Here is a 26,912-nt window from a genome sequence, read left to right as displayed (position 1 = left end):
ATGAACAAGTGAAATGAACAGGCACTTCTAAAGACGGTACCTGAATATGAACAGCTAAATGCATAAGAAAGATGCTTAACATCACTGTTTATCAGGGAATGCCAACAAAAGCCAGGAGACGGGCTAAAATAAAACAGAATGTGAAGTGGTAGTGAGCAAGTGGGGCACCTGGACACTCACACGTTGCTGGCTGAGTGTAAAGGATATCCCCACTTGGGAATAGTCAGAGGTTCTATCAACTTATTCCATGACCAGCAATTCCACTTCTAGGTATATATGTAAAATAAGAGAGTACAAATGTCCACAGAAAGGCTTTTACAGCAGTGCCCACAGCAACTTTATTCATAAAGACCTGAAACTGGAAACAACCCAAAGCCCATTACCAAGAATGAGTAAGCAAAATATGTTACCTAAACTCTGCAATAAAAGAAACAGATTAGTAACAGACACACAATTTGGCTGAATCTCAGAAATGATTAGGTCTGAGCAAAAGCAGCCAGACACGGGAGGCTACAAACTGTACGGCTCCACTTCACATGAAGTTCAAGAAAAGGAGAAACTAACCTGTGCAGACAGAAGTCAGACAGCGGTGAGAGGGGTGCCCATGCAGCTGTCCCACTGCATGGGACTTGGCACAAGGAGAACATTTTATATTTTGATCTGGGTGGTGGGTACTGTGCAAAAAGTCACCAATCTAATACACTAAAGATTTATATGTTTTACTGTATATAAGGTATATCTCAATTTAAGAAAAAAGGTTGAAAATAAATGTATGCACAGATAGGTACCAGACAAATGAAACAATGAGAATCAACGATACTCACCTCATAAATTTTTTTGTGAAGATTAGAAATGATTATTTATGAGCCTTGTGTAGCACATCTAAAATACATAATAAATGCTAGCAGCTATGATTATCATTTTCCAAATGCCCTGTTCATACCATCTGAGAAGCACAGATGTCAGCTGAGTTCACCTGACCCTATTATGCAAGGATGGGGTCTATCACGAACCCACCACCTGAGAGTGATGGATGAAAGTTACGTGAAAAAAACTCTGTTAGGAAGGAAACCACAGTCCAGTAGGGCAGACAGACAAGAAAACATACGAAAGACAATGTTCACGGAATGTGGCTGATAAGGAAGCAGAGAGAGCAAGAGTGACCAGGGCACTGCTAAGGGGCTGAAAAGCTTCTCAGGGAAGGTGGGGCCTGACGGCTTCCAGGCCAGCCGTCTCTAATGGAAAAGGGGAAAAAAGGGTGCTAATTCAACAGTTATGTAATTAGAAATAGGTTTTCTCACACAGGTTTGAGCTGTGCAGGTCCACAGATAATGTGAATTTTTTTCGGTAGTAAATACTACCGTACTGTACGAACCCACAGACGGGGAGGGTGGATACGGAGGGCTGACTCTAAGTTACACGACTGGGTGGAGGGTCAGCACCCTAACCCCAGTGCATACGTAGTTCAAGGCCAACTGTAGTTCAACAACCAGTAATAACATGGAGAAATACAGAGCGTGTTAGGAGGCAGCATTTTAGAGGCTTGTGATGATCTACCAGCTCTCTCTTCGGCAGCAACGTGCAGGTCAAGGTGCTCTGATGTCACACGTGGTCACGGGGGGCACGTCCAGGAACAAAACGCAGATGGCAGATGCCCTGCTTCCCCGGTGTCTACACAAGGGTCTGTAGCTCACTCAAATAGTTAACGAAACGTAAAATCATCTCATTGTTGTGATTTAATGTTTCCAACTTAAATTTTCTGGTTTACTATTTTAAAAACTTTTTGGAAGGAATACTTCTAAAACAAATAAGTTTCTGAGAAAGAAAAACACAGTAGGAAAAAAGCCCTGTTATTTTCATTTCAAAGATGACAGAAAGAGTGCATTTAACTGAGCCAGCTCTACAGAAATAAACTCGTCAAACTATAATCAGAATCTCTATGCAAGTGAATCTGGATTACTACTTTCAGTCAAATTAATATATTTTTAATTCTTTACAAACAGATGGCTGGACAGTGAACTGACATTCCTTCATGTTACTGAACCATAACTTGTCAAATGTGGACAAAATAAATGCCAAGTAAATAGTTAATTTTAAAAAATAAACCTTTAATCCCTAGTAGAGGTGGCACTATTAAATCAAAAGAGCAAACTGTGATAAAGCAGGACATCCTGTCACTCTGACACAGAAGGACCACCTAGGACTTGCTGCCGGGAGCCACTTCTCCTCATCTTCCTTCTGCTGTGGTTCTAACCTGTGACTGATTATGATCTATACATTCCCCAACTGTTGGTTTTCTGTGAATTTTTTATAATCAAGTTAACCAGCTCACATCCCATTAATCAGGCTTCACCTGACTGCAAAAATCCCTCTCCATTTACTTGACTATAGCCTGCAGCTGACTTGGCCACCTACGCAGAACCATCTGAGGGCCACTGGAAAGCACTTTACAGCCACCATCTCCTACACTGGTATAATGTTTCAAAGTGTACTATTCCAGAGTAAGTTAATTGTTTTCCCTGACTTACTAACAAAAACCAAAAAGAGTTTCTGGGAATGAAAAACAACTTTAATAAAATGTCAACAGACAGCAAATTTCAGCAAGATTAGACATAACAGAAGCAGCAGTGGATGAGGAGAGAGATCTGAAGAAATATTCCTAACCATTACAGAGTATTTAAAGATGAGGGAAAAAACATGAAAGAAGAAGGTAAGAGACATGGAGAATATAAGGTCTGATATGATCCAACAGGAATTCTTGAAGGGAGAAAAGAGTGAACAGGGGAGAATTTTTTTTTTTTTTTTGCGGTACGCGGGCCTCTGATTGTTGTGGCCTCTCCCATTGCGGAGCACAGGCTCCAGACGCGCAGGCTCAGCCCAGCCACTCCACGCCATGTGGGATGTTCCCAGACCGGGGCACGAACCCATGTCCCCTGCATCGGCAGGCAGACTCTCAACCACTGCGCCACCAGGGAAGCCCAAGGGGAGAATTTTTGATGAGGTGATGGCTGAGAATTTTCTAGGACTGCTTGAAAGTATCAATCAGAGTCAAGGTAAAAAGGCAAAAAGGCAAAAAAAAAAAAAAAGTCATACCAAGAGACACATCATAGTTGAACTACAGAATGCTAGAGGTGAAGAAAATATCTAAAAAGTAGCCAAAGAGAGACTGTACTACATCTTTCTCAGTAATGGACAGATTAAAGACCACACAAACAAACAAAAGGAACAGATATGAACAATTCACACCTTGGGTCTAACAGACGCAAACGGAACCTGGTATTCAAAACTGAAGGACAGTCTTTTCAAGCAAGGTAGAATATTTAAGAAAACTCACCATGTATCATCTGCAAAGCAAGTTTCAACAAAGTTAAAAATATGATATTCTGACATCAGAACACTTAAGTCAGAAATCTCTAACAAAGAAAAAACTAACTCCCAATATGGAAACTAGCTGCTCCCTCAATTTGGAAATTTAAAATCACACCTCTACATACTGATGTGTCAAAGGAAAACACACAATTAAAACTGGAACATATAAACTGAACAATCAGAACACCATGTGTTAGCATGCGGCACGCCACTAGAGAGAGGGAAATTCATAGCCTTAAATGTTCATATGAAAAAGGAGAAAGGTTTGGAATCAGTGAGCTGTGTAGACAAAACAAGTAAGCTCAGCACCCAAGTTACTGCCTCAGAAAACAAGGATGCGAAGAGAGATCAGTGAAGACAGAGGTTGGCTCTTGAAAAGATTCTGGCAAAGCTGATCGAAAAAAAGACTAAAATATTAAGCATGCAACATTAAGTATAAAAGGGGGTCATAACTGTAGATGCAGTTGAGATTGCAAGAATATGGAACTATTATAAAACGATTTTATGCCAATACATTTGAAAATTTAGGCAAAATGGACAAAGTCCAAGAAAAACACAGATGACCCAAATTAACAAGAGGAAACGGAAAGCCTGAATGGTTCTTTAACCATTAAAGAAAATGAACCAGTCATTAAAAACTGTCTCACAAAGAAAATACAGCCCCAGAAAGTTTTACCAGAATTCTTCTAAGTATTCAGATAACGAATACTGTAATTCCAACTCTATATAAACTCTCAGAAGAAGAAAAAAGGAGACACTCTAACTTATTTTACAAATTAGCATAACCTACATGCAGCAACATGGATAAACCTCAAAAACAGTACTGAGTAGAAAGAGGAGTCACAGAAAAATGCACGCCTGTGATCCCACTGATGCTATTTAAAACTCAGAAACAGGTAACAGTAAACAACATGTTAATCAGGAACCACAAAATGCACAAGTGACTCTACAAGGGGAGGGAGGTGATGCAAATGTGCACCGAGGGTCCTGATCACGACACTGCATTTCTTCAGCTGCAATTTCTTCTAATTCACATCTACACAAGAGCTATTCCTCTGTAGGGATAAAACATTTCATATAGAAATATTTGAAAAGAACTTAGTCGAGAAAAGAAGCAAACCAACATTAAAGTAGTCACAATGTGAGGTGTCAAATGCGACTCCAGCATCTGAAGGAAGCACCACAAGAAGAGCAGAGGACCTCGCCCGTGCGCGCTTTGGGGCAACAGGACAGGGCCATGCCACAGGCGGCTCTCTGTGGGACAAGACACCTGCATCTGAGACGGGAGTTGCAGGATGGTGCAGAGCGAAGGGACTTAGGGCACAGAGCGTCAGGGAGCGAGGCTCCTGCGAAAGCACAGTGGTCGGCTGATGAAGGGCCGTGCCTGAGCAGGAAGAGCCAACCAGGTGGAGACAGGTTCAGAGGACGCTCATCAGCCGTCCCGAGAGATGGAGGCCAGAACACCCCCAGGGCCCAGCTGGCCGCCTGAGACAAGGACGCACAGAAAGGGGCTGGCATGAAGGCGGAGGGCCATTTTGGTTTGGACACAATGACCTGATATACCAGGGGAACTTCCAGGGAAGACGTCTCGTAGGAAACAGATCCGAAGCCTAGAAACGGCCTGCAGGTTAAAGATCACGGGCACCACTGACAAAGGGACGGAGGGAGTAGACGAGAAGAGACTGAGGAGGGCCCGGAGTGCCCGCATGAGGACGGAAATGGGAAGAGGGGTGGGGTAAAAGACAACTCCAGTGGTTGAATTTTATCTGCCAGGGTTCAAGGTTTTGACTTCGGAACCCACATCCTGCGCCCAAGTGGTGAATCAATGGTTTTACTCACTTATGCCCTGCACATCCCCAACTTTCCAAACAGACTTTGAGCTTCTCTCTCATCTCTGAAACAACATCTATGTGAAAAAACAGCAGCACTACGTATAACGGCCAAGACTTGAAAGCATCCAAGTGCCCACTGAAAGATGAATGGAGAAAGATGTGGTCTCTGTATACAATGGAATACTACTTAGCCATAAAAAGAATGAAATTCTGCCATTTGCAGCAACACAGATGGACCTGGAGGGCATTATGCTTAGTGAAATAAGTCAGACAAATACCGGATGATATCACTTATATGTGGAATCTAAAAAAAGTCAACAAACTAGTGACTGAAGCAAAAAAGAAACAGACTCACAGATATAGAGAACAAACTAGTGGTTACCAGTGGTAGAGGGGAGGTACAAACTACTGGGTGTAAGATAGCCTCAAGTATATACTGTACAACATGGGGAATAGAGCCAATATTTTGTAATAACTGTAAATGGAGTTTGACTTTTAAAAGTTGTATTAAAAAACAAAGTTTTAACTAGAATAAATAAAAACAGCAGCAAAAAAAGATAATTATATACAATTAAGCTAAAAATAATCAAATATGTAAAATATGGTACCCATGGTTCAAGTGACTCAAAAACCTTTAAAACTGATTGCTGTAAAGGACCTTCCCTGGACATATTTAAAAAAAACAAAAACAAAACACCTGTCCTTTCTCCACCTCCATGTTGGAATACCTGAAAGAGATTTAGGGGCTTCAAATAAAACCTCAATCAAGCATTTCAGGCCAGACTTTAATGGCCATTATGACTACATTCCTGAGTCGGTCAAAAATCTGCAATTATCCAAACTCGAAATTAGATAATTCCTTTTAAAAGACTGGCACAGGTTAAAATATATGTAAAAAAATTCCTTGGAATTATGTAATTACAGCTACCGCAATAAAATTACAAGCTAAGGTTTATTAAGCATATAGCTCTGGTTTTCCTTTCTCAAAGGTCTCAAAGAGTTAAGGATTTGTGGTTAACCTGGGGTGCACACTTAGAACGCAAAACTCTGTAAACAGTCAATGAGCATATGAAAAAGTGTTAACCTACCAAGCAGAGAAAGGCATGCAGATGAAAATACCATGAAAGAGTATGTTTACCTATCAAATTAGAAACTATAATCAGCGATGATGGCCAAATGTGGTGAGACTGGCTTCTGGAAAGCAATCTGGCAAACCCCACCAGGAGTCTTTGGAGTTGTACTCCCAGTTGTAAGAATCCACTGTGAGGAAGTAAGAAATGTGACCAAAGACTATCTTCCCCTCTCAGTAACAACAGTGAAAATAACCAGCAGGAAAAAAGTTAAAATAATAAAAATTAGAAAATGGTACATCTGCACTAACAAATATAAAGCCATAAAACTCATCTTTACAAAAATAGTTAATAAAAATGGAAAAGTGCTCACAACAGAAGAGCCGATAGAAAAAGATACATTCAAGGTAAACAGAATTGGGAAAAATGTTTCATATTTTTTTTATAACATATATACACATAGGTATACGGTATATATAAGACACTAAATTATTATATATACTAAAATAAGACAGTGTTCATCTTTGGCGCATTATAGATGATTTAAAAATCTTTTTAGATTTTCAGTATTTCTCTTTTTAAAAAATGATAATTAGGTCTTACTTTTATAATAAAGAAAAAAAATGCGTGACTGGAAAAACACTTCCAAGACTTGAGGAAAACTCAAAGGCGCTGGCCCTGCACGTGGAAACACACAGAGTACTCAAGGGCTGGCACCTGCTGTACGGGCTCCAAACAGCACATCCACTGAAGGCCTACAATGGGGCCTATTTTAAAGGACGTAACTTGTAGGGAAAGAGGAGTTGATACTCTGATCTGATAAATTTAATGTTTATTATTTAATGTTGTTTCATCAAGTCCGAAATGATATACATTAGTCAACCGGCTTCATGTCCTATTCCTTTGGTGTGCTTCCATGGAAACAACTTTGTTCTTTATCTTAATATATGTATGGTGCTTGGCCAGAAAGCATTCTGGATTTAGCACGAGAAAACTTAATTTTGAGTCCTGCTTTGCTCTGCTGTTTACAGGTCAAGGCATTAACCTCTCTGAGCATTTTTCTGCATGAAAAAAATGGAGTTAATAATACTTTCCTTGATTACTTCACAGAGCTATTTTCATCAAATAAAACTGTGTATAAAAATCATTCTAGCTTTAAAGGATGAGTGATGATTAAATTTTAATAAACGCCTAACAAGCGTGATTATGCACGTACTGTTCCTATGTAAAAATTAATTCTACTCTTGAAGATGGAGACTGAGACAAAGGGGACTGAAGAGGCTGGCCATTTCTGTGCCGCTCCTGGTAGAGCTCCTGGCGGAGCAAGAAAGCAGAAGGAACTATGCCTGGAGGACCCTTGGCAAAGTCCCCACCTGCAGCCTGAAGGAGACCTGAGAGAGGTGGGGCCCATCTGGTAGAAGCACACCAGGCAGAAGCCCTCGGTGAGCACTTCCCTCTGAGAGCAGAGCAGAGCCAGAGAACAGATAACCAATGTTCATGGGACCCACGTGCCCTGGGATTGTTCTAGGATCTGGGCCTCCCGAGCTATCTGTCATTTGAGAAAGGAACCGTGAAAAAAAGTGGCAGTTGGCAACTTTTATACCTTAATTCAAGAAATATATTTTACTTGATTGTCATCATGAAATTAATGAATTCACTCATAAAAAACTGAATCGGCACAAACACTATAAATCTAGTTTACTGTCTATTCCTTTAATACTCAACTGAATGATTTCAAAATATTCAATTCCAAATTCTGAGTGCCCAAAATATACCACCCCCGATCCTGCATATCACCTTGTCTCAGAACAATCTGGACAAAGGCTGGGAAGGACATCAAAGCCCATCTGCATGTCAATTTCATTCTTCTTCCTAATGATACAAACTGAACCTAACAGCTAATTCCCACTCATAACTTTGTAAAAACCTAAAAATCTCCCTGCTTGTTATATGCAGTTCCTAATCACTTCATATATTTCTAAAATGATAAAAGATTTCTTCAATAATAATGTTAGTGTCATTATTGTTACTGCATAAAAATAAAATGCCCACTTTCTACAAATACTAACTTTCTACTGCAAGAGAGCACCTTGCAGTTCTCAACACAAAAATTTCTGGAAATAAACTCGACATTTGGCCCTGAAGTCTTAAGTCACAACATTTCTCATCAGGATGATTAATCTTTACGAAAAGGCAAGAAAACAAGACACAGCCACCCACTCTGACATTTTCAATCTTTGAAAAAAAAATCCCAATCTAATTCATGAACTGGAACCATCATTTGTAAAAAGTATGCAATCCATCAAGAGCACTTTTTGATTATAAGATTAACAAGATCACTATCTTTCTTATTCTTTGCACTGAGAAAACTGTACTGACATTAGAAAAGTGGTTCTAGCTTAGTTTTACTTAGAAATCTGATAAACTTTTGTCCAGGAACCAAGCAGCCTTTAATAATAACATGATTACTTCATTTTTTCCTTTTCTGCTTACTTGAAAAGTAGAATCAACAAAGTGTAACACTAAAAAAAACTACTCCATTGATTTATACAGGGCTCATTTTTGTCCACCTTTCTACAGGCAGGACTGAAGAGTGGAGGGTATGTACTTTTCAGGTAAGACAAAGCAACCTAGAGCTGTGCCCGCGTGCAGGAGTGTGTGTGCACGCACGCGTGTGTGCGTGTGCTCCGGCAGGCAAGCAGAAGCAATGCTGTGGCCCCCTGGAGCGGGAGGGAGGAAGAAGAGGTGGCTCTCCAAGCTCAGGGTTTGCTGTCGGCTGGAAGTAAAAGCTTTAACCTAAAAGAAGCCAAATCAGAGATGACTCCTAAAGATCTGGCTTTGAAGCCTTTCTTTCCTTCTCCTCCCTCAGTTTTGAAAAGCTCTAACCTTGAGAGGGCTTTGCTCTAGAGAAAGAGGAGAGCATTACCTCAGTGACTCCAGTGAGCTGTGAGGAGGAGGGCCCGGGCGCGGGGAGGAGCGGGGGTGGGGGGCTGAGGAAACAGCTGGGAACGAAGTGGATGACACCACCACTTGTCCATTTAACGCGATCCATTTACCTGTGTTATTTTTTCTATTCCCTGGAAGTTGTGCTTTTCAAAATGTTCTGCGATATTTCGGAAGGTGTGACGTTCTAGGTAGCAGCAATTACTCAGGACTATTAACAGTCTCTGTTCCTAAAACCAATACAAATTTTTAGAAAAATATTTATAGTAACAAATTGAAAGTCTAACAGATAACATTTATCACTTGTTAAATTTAATTATAATCTCTTGGTGTTTAATATCAATATTCAGTGCTTTGTTTTCTTGGTTCCTTCTTTCCAGTAACAGGGAGAAACACAATACAATTCTATAATTCTACTAATTGCTCACTATGACATAACACACTATAGAGCCAAACAATGTTTGACTCAAATTCCTTTTGAAATTTATCAGCTGTATGGAAAAACAGATTGATGCAACACAGTAAACTAGTAAAACAGGATAGCTGCTTTCTTAGGAAAGGGATTCTACTCTATTGGTTATTCCACTTCATACGTTTTGCACCCCAAAAAAGCTATAAAAATGGATATTTAAAAATAACTACCAAAAAATGGAGAAACTCTCAGAAAATAATTTCTAAATTTCTTATAACTTGGAAGAGAATTGTAATGCCATCCATAGATGGGCTCCTTCAAACACCAGGCCTTCACAGAATTTCTTATGTAGAAGAGTCTCCCTCTTACGGGGACTCTCCCCCAGTCAGCCATGCAGGGCGCCAGTCTACACTCCCCAGGCTTCCCGCTATTTAAGGTGACTTCTTATCAAAATTACCAGACCCCCCAGGCTGATGAATCAATCATCCTCTCAGAGTTCAGAAGAACTGGCTTTCTAAATACAGTTCTAGGAATGGCACCGTCACTGTTCTTGGGGCTGTCTGAGCACTGTCCCTGCTCCCTCAGGCGTGAGGGCTTCTCTGGAACCACTGTGACTAACTTAGGGCCTTGGTTTAGATCCTTGACTAAAAACTAAGGCAGAACTCCTTCCTAGGAGAAGCTCTCACCCATACTTTGATCACTGCTGTGTACTAATCAGGGTAGCTTAGGTTAATGTCAGGAAGGCAGATGGGAATAACCAGGCCCTGGCAGGTGCACAGACCACAGGGCTAGGCTCACTGAGCCTGGATCACCCAAGAATTCCATTCAGCTCCCCCAAAATGTGTAAAACTTTCCATGTCTTTATTTAAAATTTTACTGTTTAGTTCTGGCAGAGTGTGGCCGATTTGCTGCCTTTTGTGGTCATCAACATATATAATTAAAAGGCCCAGGAATTATTACAGTGCTTTCAAAGCAATGAAAGTTTGTCAGTGGCCTGAATGACTCTATGGACAGGAAGTGGCGGCAAAAAAAAGCCTAAAACAAATGTGCTGTGCGTCTACCCCTCGTCCACGTTCTGTGTTCAAACCGCGTGAGGTGGGCACCAGGAGGTGACACGTGAGGCTGGGGGAGGCCCAGACCCCTGCCCACAGCTAACTATCACTGTTATGTGGCCCTTGTAAAGCGTGTGACATAAAGTCACCGTGACGCTTCATCAGCCACTCTGAGCAGTGGCATCCCAAATATCTCAACTGGTCTCTCAGCCCCAGGATCAATCCTTAACTACCCTCCAGGCACCGCCTCCCAGCTGCCCACCCCAGCCTGCCACACCTTCTCTGCCCTCTTCATTAATTAACTCTGGTTGATTTTTACCCTTGTAATCTGAATGGTTCTTCCCCCAGAATGGAAAAACTATTTGAGTGATTTGAATTCTTACTCTTAGTAAGTGTATTTTTTCCTCAAATATAACCAATCACAGGAAACAAAAGTGGGAAGAAAACCTGACAAATAATCAAATTCTTAAAATTGAATGACTCATCAAAAGCTGACAAACAACTCAGATGAATACACATGTTTGAAAATAACAACTCAACCTATCCATGGCAGCACCTGCAGCCTGAGGACTGCACGGCCTTGTGTACTGTTCTGGCTACCCCACAGCATCTCTGTGATGCGGCCATCAGGCCACCCTCCGTGGCATGCCCGAGGTTCTTCTGTCAGTAAGCAGCAGACCAGCAAGCGAACCAGAAACCTAGCCCTCTTTCTTCCCACAAGGTGCCTCTCTGCTGGATAACAGGACAAGACCCTAAGAAGATCTCAATTACCTGGACCAAATCTAACACGGTATCATCCAATGGGGAAAAACACAGGAACTGAATTTGGTTCCAAATCTGGAACAATTTCAGGAGAGTGAAATGGGACAGAGAAGGTCCAGTGACCAGCAGAAGCAAGTGCGAAGCATGCAGGGCTCTGGGTGACAGAGGAGAGGAGGCGAAGGCATGGCTCTGGGGGAGTCCTGGGCTCAGAGCAAGCCGTGTTTGCTCAAGAAGGGAACATGTGAGCACACGGCAGCTGCTCCAAACACTGGAAAGATAGTCACGTAGAAATTAGGCTTGTCCCAAAAGACCCAGAAGAAACGTGGTTGGCCAGACAGGCAGCAAGGCCTTTCTCCACTGAGAAGGATCCTTCCTCGCATGTCCTCTCCCATTCACAGCGGGAGAACAGTTTGAACTCACCACATCGCCCTCCTCAGCTGCCACTCATCCCTGACCCAGCGCAGGCAGCTGCCCCTCGGCCATCCACACGCCCTCCCACGAGGCCTGGCTTCTGTCTGACCTGGCCTGATGCTCTGTCAGTCTGTGATACCGTTAAATATTCCTTTGCTTAAACGCGCCCTCCCACCTGTCCCTGGATTTCCTTCTCTGATTCTTCCTTCTCAGGGAACTTCCAGGCTCTCTGCCTCAGGCCTTCCCTTAAATACTTATATATTTTTATATATTTGGCCCTCCTCTCCTCCTACTGTTTTCCCTAGTATTCTCATCCACTCCCAGGCCTTACACTGCTGACTCACAAATCTGTACTAGATCTCTCTCCTGGGGTCCAATCACCCACTAGACATCCCACCTGAACATCTCTCATTCAACACATCTGGTCCCAAACTGAATTTTTAATCTTTCTTTAGAAACCATTTCCTTCCTGAATTCTCTTCATGAACAGTACTGTTATCTACCTAGTCACCCAAGTAATTAAACCTACAATAGCTTTTAAAAAAAAATTACTTTGATTAAACCCTATTTTTCCTAATATAACAAATCCTTATTTAGGAATTCAAACTTATAATAACTGTAGAAATTATATATGGCAGGAAATTTAGTTCACATGTTTTCTTTCTTGACAGGTACATACACATACACACACATCATTCAAGCGAATGACAAACCAGAAAGGGTTGTTTTTTTTGTCTGTTTGTTTTTTAGGATAGCTGGAGTTTGAATTTCAACAGCTAAATTCACATACAGGATAAAGTATATGTGTGAATCATTGCTAAACACATGCATATGTTTAAAATATATGTGTGTTTATAGAAAAGGTGATTTGGTTTTGGTTTTGCCATGGAATTTTGTGTTCAAATAAAATGCTATTAGGGAACTTAACAACAACAACAAAAAAAAAAAAATAGAGAAAAGCAGAGCTTCTCTGTTTAAAGAGGGAAAATGGGGAGAAACGGTGCCTGTCCTTTGCCTGCTCTCCAGCTTTCAAGCACCAGGGTACCACACGCAGGATCTCCACACAATGCAGAGAGGAGACGGAGCTACTTAAGCTGCAACTTCAGCTAAAAGATTTTTAAGTGTGGAATATTTACAAAATTATATTTTTACTAAAACTTTCACAAAATAAAACACAGCTCCAAAGTAAGAGTAGCATGCTACAGCAGTAATGTGGTAACAAAGTATTAATAATTTAGACTGAGTTGTGAAACAGTCATAATGACATGTTTTATAACAAATGACATTTTACTTTCTATTTATCATCTTCATTATCTATGATCTTACTTACAGAAGTCAAACTAAAGTCTTCATGGATACTTCCAAACAAATCAGGAGAAGAAACATCAACGGAGAGACTGAATAGAAAAGTAAGAGAACAAGTTAAAGCACTAAAATTAAAAATGGTAACATAATGTTATATGTCAATTATACCTCAATAAAAAATGCAATGAAACCTATGTAAACTTGACTTTAAAACCTCTTCGTCAAAAATCATATAACTTTCTGTTTTTTAATATTTAACACCTAACAGCTCAAAGTAGACACTGTGGACTATCTATTAACATGGGCCACATAAAATGTGCTTTTGGGGTCTTCCCAATAATTTAATTTCTAGGTATAGACTCTCATAACTGAAATGTTTTTGCCCATCAGAATCTAGAGGGGATTTTTTCAAGCTCACGTTCATAGTAAATGACTTGAGGTGAGCTGAGTTAGGAAATTAGTTAATTTCCTAACAAGTGACCAGACACAGAAAGCTGCAGGGGAGGAAACACCAAAGATCTACTGATTAATTACAGATACAGCAGAATCACAAGTAACACCTTAGCAGGATTCCTTTTCTTTAAATCTAACCAACTGATTTTAGAATTCATATGGAAGACTAAATAGATAAAAATATAAAATAAGTTTAAAATAAAGAAGCAATAAAAGGATAACAATCTGAAAAACATTTAAAAAAAAAACTACTGGGCTTCCCTGGTGGTGCAGTGGTTGAGAGTCCACCTGCCAATGCAGGGGACGCGGGTCCGTGCCCCGGTCCGGGAAGATCCCACATGTCGCGGAGCTGCTAGGCCCGTGAGCCATGGCCGCTGTCCAGAGCCCTGCTCCGCAACAGGAGAGGCCACAGCAGTGAGAAGCCCTCTCAAAAAAAACAAAAACAAAAAAACAAAACTACTGATAATTAAAACAACAAACACTGATAGGAAACATTTGTGAACGAATAGAACCGAAGATAAAGTTCAGAAATACCTTCACTATATATTAGAATTCAATGAGGTAAGGCACAGAAATTGTAACAAAACAAGAAGACAAGACTTATTTAATTCAAAACATCAGTAAACTGATTAACAATACAAATTCCTGGTAAATTAATGTGCTAATAAACATATAAAAATCAAAGAAAAACTAGAATAACTAAATATTTATTAGGTCTCAGAGAGATAAGTGTCTTATATACTGAGAGGCAAAAACCATGTAAACATGGAAATAGACAAACATGGAAAAAATTCCAGTTGTCAGTTATAGATTTAAGAGGCATTTATTTCAGTATCATCTGTGTCAGAGAGCATAAACCTTAGGTACACAGAAGTTACACATGCCAAACAGTCAGAAAAAGTAGGTTTAAAAAAAATCCCAGAGAGCAGCATTATAAAAGAATTATCACATGGATTTGGAAATATCAGGAATAGAGATGTGTCCTCTGGAGTTCAACTAACCTAGAATGGCCCAGACAGTGTCCCTTTAACAGGAGTGCCAGGGTACCCCCCTGCACCAGAACCACAACAGCTATCAACGAGGAGTCACGCATTTTAACTCCCTATTTTATTATTTATAAAGCCTGTTCCTCTGGATAATCAGTAAGCTAATTGTGTGCTCAGTTTGTTCAATGTGCCCCTAGTAAAGGTGAGACAAGTTCAGAAGATGAAGAAATTGTGGAAAGAATACAGGCCAAATATATAAAAATATAATTCATATGACTACTTGCTCTCTCTTATTGGAAGTCCCAGGGTATAAGACCAAATACAGAACAAAAGCCTGTATTTTCAATCCTGGTAAATGCATCAGTGAGGCTACTCTCAGCTCTACTTACTGTGCAGTATCTACATCGGCATCAGGCTTGGTGCTCAACTGTTCCAGACAGCATATAAAAACCTAAGTCAAAAATAAGACGTTTCAGTGGTATGAACGCTTAGATATTAATCTATTTGGACATTAAAGATAATTTTACATAAATAACCAGAAATACAGTGTATCTCTATTAAGTGGTATGTATGCATATATACCTTCTGTAAGTGGATAGACTATATGTCCCATATATAGAGTATATATTCACACACACATAAAAGTATGTAAGCACTGGGAACACACATCCCAACGTATAATGCTAAGTGATAAAAAAATTTAAAGCACCTATGTTCTGATCCCATTGTTAAGTTCTTGAATGTATTTTATTTCCTTCCTCTCACTCATTCACTCATGCGTTCAACTGGGTTTATGTGCCCACAAGGCACTGGTCCCAAAGAACTTGGTGCTCTAGGTACAATGTAAACAACTGTCATGTCATTTAATCTGTGCTCTAATAGATATATACACACAAAGTACTGTGAGAACACAAAAAAGGGGAGCATAATAAAAATGAGTTATTGGGGTACTGCTAAGCAAGGTGGAACTAATCTTACCTTGAACTTATTTACCATAAACTATTATGTTCTCAGACAAGAAGGAAAAAAGAATACATATTTAATATCTGCTATACACTGATTATGAGTAGGAGGGAAGACTAATAATTCGCATTATTTCAGGCTTCAGGGCATCAGTGCTTTTACAAAGTACCTGCATGATGTTGATGCTTAGTTGGCAAACCTCTTCCTGGGTTTTCGGTTGCTGAAAGACCTGTAAGGAAGAATGAGAATTGTTGTACTTGGCTAAGAAAACTTTTTGTTTATGAAGTTTGATATAAGAAGTTAACACGTGGGAAAGTGTGTCCAGCGTGGGTCACCTGACTCTGAAAGGGGACAGGAATGGAGAGCTGGCCTCGGGCCGAGTGACTGTGGCCTGAGTGACAGGGCAGCAGCTCTGGCATCGCAATGACCCAAACCTGCAAGGGGAGTCCCCGGCTGCCCGGCCCCCACCGCAGACGGCTGCTCTCAGACACTCACGCTGGCTTCTCCGGGCTTGCACTCCAGGACTTCTCGCAGCGACTGCAGGGAGTGCACCACGCAGCGCTCAAAGTGGCATGGCTGCAGAAGACAAAAGCAACAGGACCTGGGCATGCAGACCCCGAGCAGAAGCAAACTCGGCCCTGATGCCCAGATTTCCAGACGTGAGGAAAGGGATGGAGACACACACAGCCTCCCCGCCACCCGGACCTAGACCTGGCATGTTCTGCACTTGATATTTAAAGACCATGAACCCTGACAGTTGGAAGCACATCTAATTCAATTAGAATAGAAGTTGGGTAGAATGAGAATTTTTCTTCAAAATTCTACTCTCCTGAGAGGCAGATGCCGGGATGAAGCGCAGACGTAACATACTCTGGGACGAGCTCCATCTCCCGGGCCTTCCTCATCTCCCAGGGGACGTTAGTATGATGACCCAGAGGAAGGCCGACCTTTCATTCCAACCATCTCTACGGTCACCTTCTATGCCCATCAAGTCAGAAATGAAACCTGAAAATATGTCCAACAAATGGGCTTCAGGATGAGTCTGAATGAGCCCTAACTACACCTCCTCGTGCCAGGCCCACTCCAGAGGACGGTGACACGTGTTCTCGTTATGTGTACATTCTGGGATGGAGTCGACAAAACTGTCACTTCTACAAAAAAAAAGTACAGAAATAAAATAAGTGGACTGCAAAGTAGAGTAAGGGCCATGAAGAGAACAAGCGGGCACTCAGAGGAAAACTGATGGAGGGGTTCTGCCCTAAGCAGGAGAAGCCCCTGAGCCAGTGACAACATCCAAGCTGAGACCAAGGGCAAGAGGGGCCGCCCCCGGACAGAGACAGGAGGGGCCTGGACGTGCCGAGTCACCACCACGGGCCAGGGCCTGGTAGAGCCTGCACGGGGCAGGGCAAGGCTCAGTTCAGCTGAACCAGCTCTGGGCAAAATCTGCTTCAATTACTAAAAGAACTCAGGGAAAAATCGAACAGAAAAAAAGACACACCTGTATACAAACCAAAGAAAGAGAAGTTTACTCTCTCACAAAAAGGAATCCAGGCTTAAGGAAAACTAATAGCACCTCAACTTAATGTCATTTTAATACTGCACTTTGGAGCCACCAGAGGGCACCATAAAGAACATGCAAAAGTCTTTAAGTGCAGAGAAAGAAGGTCGGGGGCGGGGGCAGGGGCAGGGATGGATGTGACAGAAAATACCGCCTACAGAAAGTAAAGTCCTGGTAGACACCGGCCTTACGAACCCACCTACCTGCCCCAGAAGGTAGGAAAATCTAAGATGTTACAATAATAACACTGGGAATTCAACCCCAAATCCAATGGCAGGCAGTTCAGTGTTCCTGTGCTGTTTCCTAACTGTCTTGCCTTAGAATGTGAACAGAGAGCCCGGAGAGCACTGCCAGTGGGAAAGGGAGCACATGAGTCTACACAGCTGCGATTTCTTTTTTCTGAAAAGAAAGAACAGGCACTATCTCTGCATTTTGTTAGTGAATCACCCAAGCTGCTGATTATAACATCACATATCATTCCAGTTATTCTGAAAGGAGAAAATTCTCAGAATCATCCAAACTGAAAAAAGGCAGAAAACATTTTCAACAAGAGTAGAAAACAGGATGCTCTCCAACGAGCTGTTTCAGACACTCAGCTGAAAGCACAGTCATGGGGGCAAAGCTCATGTGCATTTCTTTAACTTGATAAGGACTCACAGGGAAAGAAAAACATCCTTATTTCAAACAAATGGGATCAGTACTATGTAAATGCTAAGAAAATGTAAAGTAGTGTATGTAATAGCCTTTGAGACAACTGACTCTCTGTTCAAAACCTGAGAATTTCAGATGTTAGGTAAACACTCAAAGCTGGACCCTGGACATTGCTCTAGGCCTGGATGTACCTTCCCTCTCACGGGAAGTCTATGCCCACAGCTGACAGCAGGCTCAGCTCCCAGAGGCCTATGGGATTATTAGCACATTTCTTCAACAACGTCCAATAAGACACACTGGCTGGCACCAAATCACCAATAAGTGGCTTTAGATCTCTGGCTTGTGTGTCACCAAACACGAGACCAGCTACGCTATGGATACAGTATCTTACCATGTTACAAACTTTAAATTTATTAGAAACAAGCCTCTACAGTAACCACTTCGAAGGACTTTCATGGGGGCTTATCTACTACAAACAAACAACCAACCTTAGATGTGGCTGTTATCTCACACGCACACACTGGGGACCCAGATTTGCAGCCATCACACACGCACACTAGACTGCGTGTACAAAAAACACTAACCTGAAGCCAATACCTATTTTATGACTAAGTTGTTCATATTTTGTCCTTTTTTTTTTTTTAAATGAACATAAATCCTTGAAAACAGATGCTCCGTTTTCTCAAATTGAACACACATCTTTTTCTTTGCACAAGATGACCTGAAGCTGGTACTAAGAACCCAGGGTCAGGGCTGTGCTGTCTGCTCTGCCTGGCTTGTTTCATTTGGGGCAGTAATTCAGCAGTGCTGGTCCAGCGATGTCTCTGGCCTGCCATCCAGGCCTGCTGTGATAATTAGGGATGACAGGGGCATAGGATAGAGCTTTGATAATAGTAAGGCTTTACGTACATTTAAGGTATTTTTATCATAGTGGTCCCAGTATTACAAGTATTAGTTTAATAAATTAAAATTCTCTGTATGTGTATAAAGCTTTGTATTACAGCTTTTTTCTACAGCATCTCATTTAATCGTAACCAACACCACTGTGAACAAGCATTCTGCTTCTTTAACTAGAGGCAGAGAGGTTAAGTGGCTTCTGAAGATGGCACGGCTACTGAGACAGAACTGAGGACGTAACCAGACCAGACACTGAAGCAGCACAGGGCCTTCCCTCCACACCAGTGCCGCCCAACACAAGTGCAGTGTGAGCCACAAACACACGTCATGTACGTAATCTTAGATTTTCCAGGAACCACAATAAGAAAAGTAGAAGAAAAACCTAAATTTTAGTTTATAACGTGTAATATATCAAAAATTATTTCAACATGTAGTCAATACAGACAGTTGAGATCGTCTTTCTTTGGAGTCTGAAGCTGTGCCAAGTGGCTGCTGTGCTGGGTGGTACCGTCTGCTCTACACCTCCTTCCTCTAAATACTGGGTGGGCCAAAAAGTGCCTTTGATTTTTAAGTAAAAATAAAAGACACATTTTTCATTTTCACCAAGAACTTTACTTAACAATGTATTCGCCCTTTTGTTCCACTACCTTCTGCCATTTTCAGGCAACTTCATAATTCCATCTTCCCAAAACTTTTTATCTTTTTGAGCAAAGAACTGTTCCAGGTGCCTTTCACAGTCTTCCAGGGAATTGAATTCTTTTCCATTAAGAGAATTATGTAAAGACCGACAAATGAAAATCTGAAGGTGCAATGTCTGGTGAATATGGCAGATGAATCAGAACTTCCCAGCCGAGCTGTAACGGGTTTTGCCTGGTCATCAAAGAAACACGTGGTCTTGCATCATCCTGATAGAAGATTATGCGTTTTCTGCTGACTAATTCTGGATGCTTTTCATGGAGTGCTGCTTCCAGTTGGTCTAACCGGGAGCAGTACTTGTTGGAATTAATCATTTGGTTTTCTGGAAGGAGCTCATAATAGAGGACTCCCTTCCAATCCCACCACACACACATTACCTTCTTTGGATGAAGACTGGCCTTTGGTGTGGTAGGTGGTGCTTCATTTCACTTGCCCCATGATTTCTTCCGCTCCACATTATTGTACAGTATCCACTTTTCATCGTCCATCACAATTTGTTTTAAAAACTGAACGTTTTCATTACGTTTAAGTAGAGACTCGCATGCGGAAATACGGTCAAGAAGGTTTTTCTCGCTTAACTTATGTGGAACCCAGACATCAAAGCAATCCACATACCCAAGCTGGTGCAAATGATTTTCCAACACTTGATCTGGATATTTTGATTTGGATATTTTGAGATATGTCGGCTATCTCCTGCGTGGTATAACACTGATTGTTCTCAATTAATGTCTCCATTTGATCACTGTCAACTTCAACTGGTCTACCCAACTGTGGAGCACTGTCCAGTGAGAAATCTCCAGCACGTAACTTCGCAAACCACTTTAGACATGTTCTATCAGTCACAGCACCTTCTCCATATGCTGCACAAATCTTTTTCTGCATTTTGGTTGTGTTTTTATCTTTCTTGAAATAATAAAGCATAATACGCTGAAAATGTTGCTCTTCTTCTTCCATCTTCAATATTAAAATAGTTACACAAAAATTCACCAATTTAGATAAGTCTTTTTTTTAAATGCATGCTGATATGACAGGTGTCACATACAATCTAACAAAATTGTTTCAAATGAAGTTAAACACAACTAAGTGCTACTAGAGCATCTTACGGAAAAAACCGAACGAACCTTATGGCCAACCCAATATTTAGTTATAGGATAGTTTGTATTTAAACATAAATACTTCTGAAAAATAAACCAAATAAAACAAATTTTTATTAAAATTAAATCCTTTAAAATATAATTACAGGGACCTCCCTGGTGGTGCAGTGGTTAAGAATCCGACTGCCAATGCAGAGGACATGGGTTCGAGCCCTGGTCCAGGAAGATCCCACATGCCGCAGAGCAACTAAGCCCGTGTGCCACAACTACTGAGCCTGCGCTCTAGAGCCTGCGAGCCACAACTACTGAGCCCGTGTGCTGCAACTACTGAAGCCCGCGCCCCTAGAGCCCGTGCTCTGCAGCAAGAGAAGCCACCACAATGAGAAGTATTCCCACCGCAATGAAGAGCAGCCCCTGCTCGCCACAACTAGAGAAAGCCCATGTGCAGCACTGAAGACCCAATGCAGCCAAAAATAATAAGAAGATTTAAAAATATACATATATAATTATAAGACTTATTAAAAATAAATTCCCCTAATTTCAAGCATGATTTAATTTACAAAAATTTGGAAGTAAGCACTGCTGTTCCAAACACACACTTGTACAGCTTTGTATTAACTTAAGAAAGAACTTTGAACTTTGGAGGAAAAGAAGAATTTCAACTTGTCAAAAATTCCCCAACTGAGATTGGGACTGACATATATACACTAATACGTATAAAATGGATAACTAATAAGAACCTGCTGTATAAAAAAATAAATAAAATTCAAAAAAAATCCCCAATTGTCAGAGGAAGGCTGTGGACAAGCACACAAATTCAAGGACATGAAGAAATGTTACAGGGGGTGGTTGCTCCTCAACAACCTGAGCCCCACTACTTTGTAAATGTGAGCAAGTCAGACCGTTTTATTCCACTGTACCTGTCTACTAAGGTAAGGCAGAAACTGTTGGGGCCAGGATTGTGCTCTGCTGAAAAACTACATTTTTTCCAGCCTCCGTTGCAGACAGGGGTAGTAGGCACGTGGATAAATTATGGCCAATTAGATGTAAGCAGAGTTGTCAGTTGTGGCTCCTGGGAAAATGCTGGACTTCCCTGCTGACAGGAATAAGGCTGTGGTGGCTGGAACTGCAGTGGCCATCCCGTGTCATGAGGCCATCCTGAGAGAGGAGCCACACTAAGGGTCACAAAGCAGGAGTCGGAGGAGCCCTGGACACTGCCCGTACTACATGACAAAGCTGCCACACCAGTCCCAACCTCTTTAGTGGGGGAGAAAAAGGAAATGCCCTCTTCTTTAAGCCACTGAATGTTTTAACCTTGCCTGACACCCACATACAGGTTGCTGTGGGATCCATGGGACAGACTCAAAATCACGAGAACTCACAAACTCTAACACTATTTTCAAGGGGATTCTGAAAATCTCAAAGCCCCATCTGAAAAGATGATTATTCCAGAGCGAACAGACCATGGTTTTAACTGCCCACCTGACCCCTGCATGCGTCTGGAGAAGTTCGCTGTTGCCTGTTTTGCCTTAGGGCCCAGCAACAGCACTGGTTTCCTATCGTGCTTTTCCGAAAAATTCAAATTGCTGGGTAACTTAGAATTACATTAAAAAATGTAACACAACAAAAAATAGTTAAGAGTCACAGGATGAAGAAAGATCACTCTAAAGGGGGATCCACTGTTTTTACTCAGTTTTAAATACCTGTGGTTAGTGTTAAGCAAAAATGACTCTGAGAAGGAAAACTTTAAGAAGTTTGCTTCTGCATTTCCAGAAACGTTTTAGAGTTGCAATAGAGAGCATATGCTCATTATCAAAATAAATCAATTATTTTGAATATAACAGACACTAATGATTAATCACCAAAAAGAATTTAAACTTACTAGGGACGTCAGGCCTTCACTGTCGACAACCCAGTCTTCCTTTTCAGCCAATCTCTTTACTTCTAGAGGGAACACAAGTACACGAGTGCGTCTTATTATAATTATCTCACTGAACTTCAGAGAGATAAAAATGCATAAAGGTTATGGTTTTTAATTGTTTTATATAAGTTTGTAAAAAATCAGTGAAAGTAGGGAGAGAATATAATTCTGGTAGACTCAAGGATTTAAATGTGTATCACTCACTGGATTTTTCTAATACAACATTAATGTAAATAAAATTGTCTACTGTGTAGCCCAATCTGGAGAATGCTGGGCTAGGTTCAGTGACAGCTTCAGACAACAACTTAGTAGTTACTCAGCACTCCTGATAATATTAAACAGGTACAATACAAGACACACGGCATTTCCCCCTAAGATTTCTGATGACCAAAGTGGACTCTCTCTCAGTCCTGTATGCTCCCGATGATGACAACGTGATTCCCACGGAGGGAAGAACACGACCAGTGCACACCTGAGGGCTCAGCCCCGACCCGGGCCAGGGGCCGGTGCTGTGCAGACACAGCCTTCCTACAGCAAAGTCCTTGGGACAGATACCAACGGCTGTGCCTTTCACAACAATATTCTTGATTGTTTTTGAAAATGTTTAATAACCCAAAAGGCTGCTTTGTAAAGATAACCTTCATTGTTTATGACTATATGCAGAAATCCTGAAAACTCTATAAAAGTATAAAGAAAATGAACACCTATAACTTCTGCGGCAAAGAGAAACTGTTAACGGTCTTTCTTCTGATTTTATGTTGACATTTCTAAATTAAAAATTTTAAATATACATATATATATTTTCAAAATTGGGATCATACTTTTATACACATTTTATATTCGACTTTTTCCACTTAGCATTTTCCATAAGGATGTTCTTATATCCTTAAATATTTTTCAAGTATACCCATCTTAATTTATATATGGTCTGGCATCTCAAAGTAAATAGATTTGAAAAGTTTCAAAAAAGGAAAAAAGTTATATTGAGCAGCTAAAGACAGTCTGAAATACTCAGATTTCTATCAGAGCATCTTTAATGTTTTTAAGGATTTGGAAGCTGGAAAGAGGTGGCATGTGCAAATAACTGTTGTCTAGCCAATGTCATCAGTTTTTCTCAACATACCTTCCGCTGTGTGCTGCAGTGTGACCACCACACAACGCACTCGAAGGTCCAAGACGAGGTCCTGGATCGTCTGTAACAGGTCATTAGGAATCTCAAGGGCAGTCAAGGATTCATAAGTAAGCCTGTAGAACAAACACAGCAAAACAAATGTCAGCAGAGCAGGATCTGGAAGCAATTCCAGACATCATTTTGGCCATCCCACAACGATTCACAATGGTGCTTATAAGCTACAGCGTTATGTTGAAAACATGGGGAAAGTAAGCCCATTCACAGGGATATCACAGTGACACTGAACTAAACAATGAAAAAGGTGACATTCTCATCAGACAAAAGCACCAGCAAGGTTTAAGAGCTTAGTTATCAGGTGACACACGGGAAACAGCGGACACAAAAGGAGACAGTAAAATTCTGTGTTGAGTGTATTAAAAATCATATCCCACACTGAGTGTGTGGTGTTTCCTCCTTTTCCGGAGAACGCGCCCACATTTACCTCAGAGTCTGGATGGCGTGAGCGAGCCCCTGCCCAGAGAGCTCGGCCTTCACTTCCCAGCCTCTGCACTGCCGCCCTCCGCCCTCCGTGACGCTGAGCGGGAGCAGGGCCCCCCGGAGCAGCTTCACCAGACAGTGCATTACTTCCTGGATCATTTTCTAGACAATGATGAACAAACAAAACTACATTAAAAGGTATCAACTTGATTAAATCAACTGGAAGAGTCGGCCTGCACAAGACAAATGTCTTCAATGTACATCAAGGTCTCTAGTCACTTTGCTTGAGAAAACCCTACCCCAAGAAAAAGTCTACATACCTATCCTTAACTCACCTTAAAATCATTTTGTCTTTGCCTTACATTCTTTGATCTTTCAATGTGGCCTGACTTCTCAGCAGTCTTAAAAATTAAAAAAAAAAAATTAGTTGTCTTTAGAAATAATTTATAAAAAAAAAGAAATGCTTTAGCAGTTGTATATAAAGAAAGCATGAAATATAGTTATAACTTGATTAAAAGGAATGTATAAGAAGTAATCTAAGTTTCTGATTAAAGGATGACCAATTAGAAAACCCTTCTTATTCCAAGAAGAAGCTATTCATCTTCCTAAAACCTTTAAGTACAATTCTCATAAATAAACCTAAGTATTAAACTGAAACTTTCTGTAGGTGAATTTCACATGCTGTTTTCATCCACAGTTTTCTACAGTTAAGCCTACGGGCATTCAGTCCACAATGCCGCTCCAGCACCACTTCCCGGGCAGTGGGTGCAGAAACGAGAGGAGCAGAAGCTCTGGACAAGTGTCTGGACGCCTTTGGACACCCCGCTCCACTCCTCCCGACAGTTCTCGTGAACATGAGCATTAGCGCTGGCATTTTACTTTAAAAAATTCCACATCACTGCTCTTCTTCCAGGGGCCTCACAGTCTAATTTAGGAGGGAATGTATTCTAGAATTGGTTGTTATCTGTTTACTGATAGCCATGTTTTCCTCTGATTTCTTTCTCCTTAATGTGTAGAAGACCACTTTACACTGATTAAATGAGAAATCTGTTCCACTGGATTTCAGTTAACTTTTTATTACCAAATTTTCTACCAACTAAATATTATTATACAGAATGTCCTAGCAGAGCAAACTTAGGGAACTTTCCAAAGGAAGAAGTAATCACAAAATGGTACAATGTAAAAGAAAATTCAGATACTTCACCAACATAATGTAAAAGTTACCCTTTAAAGGTAAAATACTGGTGTATTTGGTTAGAGAACTTTTTACTTAGGAACAACTGCATTATAAATAATTATGACATTGATGCCAAGGTAATTTTAAAATACTTCAAGGTATGCTATTTCTATTTAAGGTATAAGCTAGAGAAACAGTGTGGAGAGTTGGTCTACAGGATCAACACCATTGACGGGAAGGAGTAAGACAAGGATAAGGATTGCTGACATCTTCAACAAAGTATCAGACACCCTGACAGAAGAGGCCAGCACACACAGACACACACACCTCTTCCGGAGCTAATTTACACTTATCGTGCAGCTTTTATCATTTTTTTCTTTGTAGAGATGCGCTTTTAAAAGAATTTAAGTTTAGTTTTTAAAAAAAACTAAACCCCAAATTCACAATAATAATTCAATAAGCAAATTTCTAAGTTCATTGGCCAACAACCATCAAAATTCTTTGTATATCAGGATTTACAGAAATTGATTCTTTTTAGGACAAATGAGAAGTAACTGAAGCGTTTTAGAGCTGCAGTGAGGCATGACCAGAGGGGCTCATGTCGGAGTTTGACCAGCTACAAAGACAAGAGACACAGGGCAAGGTGTGGGGAAAGGGGTGGAGTCCCCTGCCCTCTGCAGGTGGGACACTCTCCCCAACCTCCACGTGTCCTTTGGGGGTTTTATGAAGGCTTCATTAAGTAGACACAATTGATTAGATCACTGGCCACTGGTCACCGAACTCAGCCTCCAGCCCTTCTCCCAGAGGTCTGGGGGTGGGACTGAAAGCTCCTACCCTCTAAACACAGGGTTGGTCCTCCAGACAACTAGCCCCCATCCTCAGGTGGGAGACACTCATTATTACAACAAAAGGCATCTTTTACCACTCCTCACTTAGGAAGTCACAATATCAAGGGTGAGCAAGATCAAATATATATTTCTTATTATAAATCTCAAGATCACCGTTCCAAATTTACATCTCCAGCCCAAATCTTTCCTCTGAGGTCCAAATTTGAATTTCAGGTTGCCTACTTGGTGTCCGCAGAAGGCCTGGGCAGAACAAGGTGAAACGGTGGTGCTTCTGGGTCTGGAGTTTGCTGGCCTCCAGCTGGGAACTGCAGGGTCTCCAGCGTGCTGATTGTGGACTTTGGGGCTTGCTACCCTCCACAGTCACACGAGCCAACTCCTTAGAGTAAAGCTCATTCTCTTTATATACACGGTTGGAAACAGAGCCAACACCCTATTGGTTGTTCTTCTGAGCCCTGGCTCACTGTGCTGTGGAGGACGGATGGGAAGGGCCTCTGGAAGAAGGTGTCATCTGTCCCCGGGAAGGGTCAAGCCCACACAAACCTGCAAGTGTCCCGTCAGATGGGGTATTTTCTGGTTTTATCTGCCGTAGCACCTAACGCTGAATTTTTTATACAATGGGCTTGTTCAAGGGGAAGATTATTTCACAGTCCTTTCTTTGTTCTGTGAAATATTTTTGAATCAAAAGAGTGAAAATCAATTGTTTGAAAAACATCATACCAAAATTTAGGTTAAACTTTGCCAGAACAATTCTGCCCACCAAACAGGTGCTAATGCACGCATGATGACACCTACTGGACAGAATAACTATTTAAACATCGAGGGCCTGTCTCCAAACACAAAAGAAGTGGAGAGGGTAGGGGAACTACCTGTAAGGCATACCTCTTGCAATTGTTAAAAAAGTCG

At 41.1% G+C, this 26,912-nt stretch overlaps 1 protein-coding gene across 3 annotated transcripts in view; it reads right to left on the bottom strand.

The window, feature by feature from the left end:
- Positions 1-26,912, bottom strand: part of EXOC2 (exocyst complex component 2) — a 156,064-nt gene that overhangs the window by 35,375 nt on the left and 93,777 nt on the right. For 2 of the 3 annotated variants that reach the window (XM_060163836.1, XM_060163838.1), the window contains exons 14-22: positions 24,320-24,385; positions 23,989-24,146; positions 23,499-23,620; positions 22,337-22,398; positions 16,054-16,134; positions 15,728-15,787; positions 14,985-15,046; positions 13,182-13,248; positions 9,328-9,444 (exon numbers count right to left, since the gene is read on the bottom strand). In XM_060163836.1, the coding sequence (XP_060019819.1) occupies positions 9,328-9,444; positions 13,182-13,248; positions 14,985-15,046; positions 15,728-15,787; positions 16,054-16,134; positions 22,337-22,398; positions 23,499-23,620; positions 23,989-24,146; positions 24,320-24,385 (795 nt within the window). The remainder of the gene's footprint in view (positions 1-9,327; positions 9,445-13,181; positions 13,249-14,984; positions 15,047-15,727; positions 15,788-16,053; positions 16,135-22,336; positions 22,399-23,498; positions 23,621-23,988; positions 24,147-24,319; positions 24,386-26,912) is intronic. The other variant, XM_060163837.1, reaches the window with a different exon arrangement.

This window comes from Lagenorhynchus albirostris, chromosome 10 (genome assembly GCF_949774975.1).
Source record: "Lagenorhynchus albirostris chromosome 10, mLagAlb1.1, whole genome shotgun sequence".
NCBI lineage: Eukaryota > Metazoa > Chordata > Mammalia > Artiodactyla > Delphinidae > Lagenorhynchus > Lagenorhynchus albirostris.
The sequence above is the reverse complement of the archived record's forward strand: the minus strand, read 5'-3'. Positions and strand labels throughout refer to the sequence as shown.